At 39.8% G+C, this 9,231-nt stretch overlaps 1 protein-coding gene across 1 annotated transcript in view; it reads right to left on the reverse strand.

Moving 5' to 3' along the window:
• Positions 1-415: 415 nt before the first annotated feature.
• The window catches only part of rims4 (regulating synaptic membrane exocytosis 4), a gene marked incomplete at its 3' end in the record, with an annotated part of 57,464 nt that continues 48,648 nt past the window's right edge, over positions 416-9,231 (reverse strand). The window contains exons 4-5 of the mRNA XM_080025875.1: positions 7,814-7,953; positions 416-634 (exon numbers count right to left, since the gene is read on the reverse strand). Of these exons, the coding sequence (XP_079882001.1) occupies positions 416-634; positions 7,814-7,953 (359 nt within the window). The remainder of the gene's footprint in view (positions 635-7,813; positions 7,954-9,231) is intronic.

A 9,231-nucleotide genomic window follows, 5' to 3' on the forward strand; every position in this document is an offset into this window, starting at 1 on the left:
TTGATACGATATCAAAAAGAACAGGTATATCGTCATATTCAAAATTTCCAAAATCCCACGCTTGGTAGAATTGTCCCCTTGAGTTGAGTGAAACATTTGAATTTGAACACCTATCCGCTCCATCCACGGGCCCGTCCCAACTGCTGCCTGTAGGTGCATACATAGGGCTACACGGTGTAAAAAAAAAACCCATCTCAATCAAGTCTCAAGATGTGTGTTGAGAGATAGCGTTGAAATCTTATCCGTAACAAGGATAAAAACATTTCTTATCTCTTTCTGTTTATCCGTTCATATTGCACCATGGGCCAAGTGATAGACGCCATTTTGATTCTGATGTACGTCTCAAGTTGCATATATCAGAGCTGACGATACAAAACTTTTACTTAGAAATAAATGTCGATTTCGTAAAGTTGTCCTAAGATCTCTCACAGCAGGGCCCTATGGTGCTTTCCAGGGACATCTGGGACGAGTGGCGGATGAGCGGATGCATCGTAGGGTCGACCATGGAGGAAGTGGGGAAGAGCTTGTACCAGCCAATCACCATCGAGCTCAGGTCCAGCTCCTCCAATAGGATCCGAGCGACGCCCATGAAGCATTTGCGGTCCATTCGTCCGTAGTTTCCCCAAACGATCACCTATACGGAAGAGAACATAATTAAAAACACATTTATATGATATTTTAGGCTTTATAAATCCCTTATCAACACAGTTTAATCAGCGGTGACACATTACAGTGGACAGAATGTAAACAGTTCCATCTAGGTGTCCATACATCAGGGGTTAATCCACACCTATGGAATGTTCTCCAGCCAATCAGAATAGAGTATTCGCCCAGACTGTCACTATGGTATAATTATAAATAACAAGCAAGATATAAATCAGGGGTTCAAAGATTTCACATACACAGAATGAGGATTTAACATATTTCCATTCATGTATTTTAGTTATGTCAAAGTAAAGGTGTTGGATTTAATAAGAGCGATTTTTTTAAAGGTGTCCCCAAACGATCACCTAAGGAAGAGAGTGGCAAGACATTATTGGGTTCTCTGCATGTCACTCCCCTCTCTGCCCCATTTCAACTGTGTCTCTGCACTATCAATAAAGCATAAAAATGCCAAAAAAATATCTTAAAAAAAGTTTGTCCCATTTGTATGCCTTCTGCATCCTAACACGATTATTTTCATGGTCAGATGTAGTATGTCGAATAGAAAAAAGAAAGGGCATGAGAATTGGAATGCAGTCACAGTTTCCTAGAGCATTTTCTGACGCACTTTTGTAGGAAAACACACAGACAGACAGACACACACACACACACACACACACACACAGAATGCAGGTGCAGATGGGAAGACAACAAAATAATTTATATATATTTTTGTAAACAGCATGCTTCATCCAAGCTAGTATAAGTGGGGTCAGTCAATGGATGGATGTGCTATTATCTAAGGTAAGGGTGAGTGCTTATAACAGCGGACGGAAAAAATTATATTGCAACACTCTTGTGAAATACATGAAATAGTCGAAGGTACTTTATTTCTTTAACACACACACACACACACACGCAGACACGCACACACACACACACACACACACACAGCTCTTTTGGCCTGGGGCTGTTTTTTCGTATTTTGGCAAAAAATAATGCTTTTGTGAACAGAGGCCCATTACACTGCAGCGGAAAAGTGTCCCCCGAAGAGTGGAGGCTGCAGGTGAATACAAATGGTTTGGAATGGGATGTGTCAACAATACAAGGATGTGTTCAAAAAGCCCTACTCATACAAACGTCCTACTCATACTAACGTCCTACTCATACTAACGTCCTACTCATACTGACGTCCTACTCATACTGACGTCCTACTCATACTAAAAGCCCTACTAACGTCCTACTCATACTAACGTCCTACTCATACTAAAAGCCCTACTAACGTCCTACTCATACTAACGTCCTACTCATACTAAAAGCCCTACTAACATCCAACTCATACTAACGTCCTACTCATACTAAAAGCCCTACTAACGTCCTACTCATACTAACGTCCTACTCATACTAAAAGCCCTACTAACGTCCTCCCTCCTACATACTCAACATGTATATACTACATACTGTCTGGTGGCCGACCAGTAACATGAGGTCTCTGGTTGGATCCCCGTCACCGGACAGGAGGGTGTTAGTAGTTAAACCAGTGGTGGCTACTATTACGTCGCTCTACCATTGTGTCCTTGAGCAAGACACTTAACCCCAAACTGCTCCAGGGGCGCTGTACTATGGCTGACCCTGTGCTCTGACCCCCTCTGGAGTGTGGGAACTTGAGAGGGGAGATGAGAAAAGAAAAGTTTCAATGTAACCTTTCACTAATAAAGTAACTTAACTTAACGATCGTTTGTGTATGTGGTTCGTCGGGCCGTTTACACTGAAGTATACAGAAGCAATAAAGAATTTAAAAAAAACTTCTGTGTCGTTTGAAAAGAAGCAATGCATTGTGGGGCGGTTGAGTAGGAAAAGTAACCTATCGATCCATACCCAAAATCTTACCGGAAGTTAGTACTCATCCAGGCATTTCTCGCCTACACAAACTCGCCTACACAACCACAACATACTCAAATTGAAGTAAAAATTAGACGTTAGTAGGGCTTTTAGTATGAGTAGGACGTTAGTAGGGCTTTTAGTATGAGTAGGACGTTAGTAGGGCTTTTATTATGTGTAGGACCATAGTAGGGCTTTTAGTATGAATAGGACGTTAGTAGGGCTTTTAGTATGAATAGGACGTTAGTAGGGCTTTTAGTATGAGTAGGACGTTAGTAGGGCTTTTATTTAGTGTAGGACCATAGTGGGGCTTTTAGTATGAATAGGACGTTAGCAGGGCTTTTAGTATGAATAGGACGTTAGTAGGACTTTTAGTATGAATAGGACGTTAGTAGGACTTTTAGTATGAATAGGACGTTAGTAGGACTTTTAGTATGAATCGGACGTTAGTAGGGTTTTAGTATGAGTAGGACGTTAGTAGGGCTTTTCCAACCCAGCCTAACACATAGGATAGGGGTAGGGTAGTGTTAGGATTTCAGTGATAGGGCCATCAATTGATCAATCACTGATATTGCTTATTGAAACCAGTATATTGATATCTTTATTGACACTACTCTCCACAATTAGATTTAAAAACAATAAGGAGATGGAATTAAATATTCAACAACTATTTTATCAGGACTTTTTGGCATAAAATAAGTCGTCAAACTCGCTGCACTGCTACAGATTTATAATGTTGTGTTTAGAAGTTTTCATGAGCTCGCCGGTGTGAGTCACTTTCATAGAGGCATTTCAGTAATATAATAAAGTGAGCTCACACTGCAGAAAGTAAACAAGCAGTCACACAACTTCAATAGTCGAAGTTCGGCAATGTTTTCACAAAAAAGCACGGCAGATTCAAAGGAATACTTCACCAATACGGAGCCGGCGTTCTATCATTATAAAATCGCTATTATAATATAATGAATGAGGTTTTTTTTCCCCTCAGTCTTCCCTTGGCCCAGCTGTCCTGTTAATCCTAACCCTACATTTTACCATGAGTGATGTCACGAAGTGGGCAAATGTAGGGTTAAACAGTGAGACCGTAAAACACTCTTTCTGCCTTTTCTCAGGCTAGGATGAACCGATTTCTAAAATGTTTGCACATTTATACTACATAGGATCTCAGAGTTCAATACACCTTCATATTTCCACCGGTGAAGTAGGTCTTTAACTCGCCTTAGGGAGCATATCTATTGATTCCATTTAAGTGCATCGATTTCAGTGATAATTTATTGTGTTTGTGGGTCTGAGCTCTAAAGTATAGAATTGATTGATTGATTGATTGATTGATTGATTCAATTTTATTTCAGACATATTAAAAAAAGAAAAATTAAAAGCATGAAAATACAATAAAAAAATATGTTCAAATGATTTCACAAATAAAAATAAACAAAAAATAAACAAAAAATAAACAAATAACATATTGAATTGATATGCCTGAAAAGGAGTAGGAAGAAGTATAAACTAGAATTATGCTTTTCACGTCTCTATCTCGGCTGCAGGCAGTTTTGACACCGAGAAACTCCCTCTGGTTTTAAGAGACGGAATAATAAAGAATGATAAGAAAGAGGGAGATAAAGAGTGAGTGACACATTATGAAGGAAAAAATGTATATGCTACTGAAGTGTATACTTCTTTCTACTCCTTTTCAGGCATATCAATTCAATATGTTATGTATTATTTTTTTTTTTTTGTGAAATCATTTGAACATATATTTTTTGTATTTTCATGCTTTTCATTTTGTTTTGTAATTTTGACATGTCTGAAATAAATTGAATCAACCAATACTGTTCCCTGTTCTTAGAAAAATAAAAATATATTTTGTGGACAGAGAGAAAATGAAGCAATAGCAGAGAAATATAGAAATATAGAAATATAGAAACTGCTGTCACAAGTGAAATGGTTCAAACGAAAACATATCGTAAATATCATGAGATGTTTTGTTCTTCTATTGCTAGTGCACACTGATTGTTTACGCTCTAATAATAACAGATTGTATTTGCATAGTGTTTGTCTATAAACTCTAAGTTGGTCTCATCTTCTGCCATATAACTCATTTTGTGTATTGCAACTTCATCGTCAAGAATTCAAGATTTTTAAAATGCCTCGACGTTATAATGACACTAACAGTAGGGCTTTTAGTATGAGTAGGACGTTAGTATGGCTTTTAGTATGAGTAGGACGTTAGTAGTGCTTTATTAAACTGTGGTTGCGTTCCGAATCGCATACTTTCTACTATATAGTATGGTAGAAAAAAGATTTAGGATGTCCCAATTCTTGTGGCCAGATTTAGGATGGTTAGAAGTACCCGGATGTCCTACTTCATGCGGCCAAGATTGTTAGTGTTGAAAACAGCATCCTATTTGGGCGATTCTGACCCACAATCCAGTGCGCACATGAAGTGACGTCACATCGACGAAGCCTCCATATGAAAACAAACGAGGATGCGACGGATATGAAAGCAAGAGGCAAGATCAAGGCGCAATGTTATGATGAAATAAAAGAGTAAAAGTATGTCCCAATAGTATGCCTACTGCATCCTAACTAGATTATTTTTATCGTCAGATGTAGTATGTAGAATAGAAAAAAGAAAGAGTATGCGATTCGGAACGCAACCACAGCCTTTAGGATTTGGCCTGGGGAAGCGAGTGAGGAGAGAAAGACGGACAGATGATAATTAGAACAGAAAACGTTTAGTGAACGATTACTCAGAGACAACAGCAGAGCAGCCTCCAAGCACCGGGGGGGGGGGCAACGTTTAAAACACACTCGCCCTGACCTCTATTTACCACACACACACACACACACACACACACACACACACACACACACACACACACACACACACACACACACACACACACACACACACACACACACACACACACACACACACACACACAAACACACACACACACACACACATACACAAACACGTTCATACAGCTATACTTGCGAGGACATTTATTGACTAAGTGCATTCCTTAGCCCCTTACTATCAAAACTAAATGCCTAACCCCAACCCTTACACTAACCCACATAAACCTCATTCCTACCTGAACCTTAAAACCTAGTGTTAACCCTCAAACAGCTCCTTTAAAGGCCTGTCCCAAAGTGAGAAGCGGACAAAATGTCCTCACTCTTAAGGTCTAAAACTCAAATTGGTTCTCACAAAAATAGTTATACAAGTACACACACACACACGCACACACACACACACACACACACACACACACCCGCACAAACACACACACACACACACACACACATACACACACACACACACACACACACACACACACACACACACACACACACACACACACTCGTGACAAAATTGACAGGTGTGTTACACATGTTTTTGTGATTACTACACTTAAGAAAAAAGCAGAATCATTTTGACAAAAAGTGAAAGCAGCAGTGCTCAGCTTGGCTAAATAAGGAAGTGACAAATAATTGCTAAGTGCTGCTGATTTCAGTGATTTGCGATTATCCGGTGTGAATGGGTTTGATGAAAGTCGGAGGGCAGAGACACACACGGCGGGTAATTAAGAGGGGAAACGTTTAGTGTCAAATACACATCACTGCCTCAGGCCTCTCCACTGATTACTGAGAACACCCACCACACATCAGCTTGAAAAACACTCTGGTTGCGTTCCGGAATCGCATACTTTCTACTATATAGTATGTAGAAAAAAGATTTAGGATGTCCCGATTCTTATGGCCAGATTTAGGATGGTTAGAAGTACCCGGATGTCCTACTTCATGCGGCCAAGATTGTTAGTGTTGAAAAGTGCATCCTATTTGGGCGATTCTGACCCACAATCCAGTGTGCACGTGAAGTGACGTAACATCGACGAAGCCTCCATATGAAAACAAACGGGGATGCGACGGATATGAAAGCAAGAGGCAAGATCAAGGCGCAATGTTATGATGAAATAAGAGAGAAAAGTATGTCCCAATAGTATGCCTACTGCAACTTTTTCATATAAAATTAATGTCGGTTACATTTAAGCCATCGCCAAAACAAGTTGACACAAAGTTGACTAAGCCTATCAGCTCCAGAAAACTCTCTCTGTATTTCTCAGTATGGCAGTGTTTACAAACTGGTGTCCCCCCAACCCCCTCCCCTGACACTGGTGCAGGAGCTCAGAAAAAATCCCCAAGAAGAGCCCAAGAAATGTTTCAGTTGTTGAATCTACTGCAGATATTGTTTGTAATTACTCAGGATTTCTGATATGGGCAACAAAAGTTACGCATTGTAGCTTTACCATTGTGAAAAGGGCAATATAAAACAATGCACACAACAGGATTACAACAAATATGAATTGAGTAAATTGTGACATAATAACACCACATTCATGATACTTTGCGATATATTGTGCAGCCTTACAATGAGACTCCAAAGACAAAGAGATGGAAGGAAGATAAAGGGCCGGTTTCACAGACATGGATTAAGCCTAGTTCTGGACTAAATTGTACTTTCAATGGACAATCTCCATTCAAAACTCCATTTAGTCCAGGGCTAGGCTTAATCCATGTCTGTGAAACCGGCCCAAAGAGAAACGAATGAAGAGATATGTGTTCGAAAAGCCCTACTAACGTCCTACTCATATCGTCAATTTGAGTATGTTATGGTTGTGTATGCGAGTTTGTGTATACTTCAGTGTAAACGGTCCAACGAACCTCACATACACAATTGATGGTTAAGTAGACAGTATGTAGTATATACATGTTGAGTATGTAGGAGGGAGGACGTTAGTAGACAGTATGTAGTATATACATGTATGTAGGAGGGAGGACGTTAGTAGACAGTATGTAGTATATACATGTTGAGTATGTAGGAGGGAGGACGTTAGTAGACAGTATGTAGTATATACCTGTACATGTTGAGTATGTAGGAGGGAGGACGTTAGTAGACAGTATGTAGTATATACATGTTGAGGATATAGGAGGGAGGACGTTAGTAGACAGTATGTAGTATATACCTGTACATGTTGAGTATGTAGGAGGGAGGACGTTAGTAGACAGTATGTAGTATATACATGTTGAGTATGTAGGAGGGAGGACATTAGTAGACAGTATGTAGTATATTCATGTTGAGTATGTAGGAGGGAGGACGTTAGTAGGGCTTTGCAAACACAGCCATCGCAAGTAGAAAAGCAGGAAGTGACAGAAGAAAAATGGAGATCGAGGTCTCTTCATTTTTTCCAGAGCTGTAAAATAAACGTATGAAGGTGTGTCTCACCTGCACCACCTTCCCCTGTGGACGCTCAGAGAACACCAGGACCTGGTTGTACAGCGGATCCAGAGACTTCCGCACAGACTTGGTTTTCTTCTTGGCGACGCAGTTCCCTTTCTCCAGCAGGTAAACTTTGATGTAGGCCGCTGGGAAGGAGAGGGGACAGACATTTATACAACTTAAACCTGCAGTGTGTAGAATTGTGGGTTTTATTTCCTAGCAGATTTTGTAGAAAGTAATTATAATATCCATAAGTACATTTAATTTAGTGCATAATAGCTGAAAAAAACTTTTTGAATTATTTATTTTTCCCTTAGAAAGGGTCCCATATATGTCCATATTTCTGCATATTTTGGACCAAGGCCTAGTGCCGCCATCTTGAAAGTGTCATAGTTGGAATGTCATCAGGTGCATTGTTTAAAATTTAAAATTGTTCTTGTCCTTGTAGGCCACTGTAGCTTCTGTTATTATTCTAAAGGGTTGGGGTTACCCAGGGAGTGTTGCATTCTAGAACTTTGTAGAACTTTCTTGATGATGTCATATTACACACTGCACCTTTAAGTGTGGCATAAGTGTGTGACTCGAGGCCTACGCAAAAACATTACGGGGACATCTCTAGTAATAATACAGACATTTCAGCATGAGGTCATTCATAAAAAATCCCACTGTCTCTTTATTCAAATGGCTTGAAAACGATTTCATCTCAGTTATCTGATATTACTCGAGACATTCTGAGCTGATTTGCTTGAAGGCTTTTTGTTAGGATCTAAGAACTACAGAACTCGGGGATATAATTCATAACGAATGAATCATAATGTGCTTTTGAAAATGTAATCTAGTAGAAGTTATGTTTGGACCGCACGCACGCACGCACACACACTCACACACACACGACGCACGCACGCAACGCACGCACGCACACACAGACACACACACACACACGCGCATGCCTGCGCACACACACACACACGCACACACACACACACCACACACACAGAGTTATGTTTGCTTCAATATTCATGAAGGTGTAAATGTCATATCCTGGAGGGAGTACAAGTCTTTATTGGGTTTGGTTCGTTTACATATGAATCATCAGGTTTTTCTTAAAATTTTTGCATTTTTTGGACCGTTTTACTGTTTATTTTTTTGGGGTTACCCAATCCTTTAGAATAATAACAGAAGCTACAGTGGCCTTCGAGGACAAGAACAATTCTAAATTTTAAACGATGCACCTGATGACATTCCCAACTATGAAAAAACTTGAAAATTAGATCCGGTAGAACTTTATTGATTTTGAAATACTAACTGTTATTGTAAGACTGGTAACAACTCTGCAATACATGTTGAACCTTCAGATAAAAAAAAATGTTACACACACACACACACACACACACACACACACACACACACACACACACGCGCGC

This window comes from Ammodytes marinus (genome assembly GCF_949987685.1).
Source record: "Ammodytes marinus genome assembly, chromosome: 4".
Classification (NCBI taxonomy): domain Eukaryota; kingdom Metazoa; phylum Chordata; class Actinopteri; order Uranoscopiformes; family Ammodytidae; genus Ammodytes; species Ammodytes marinus.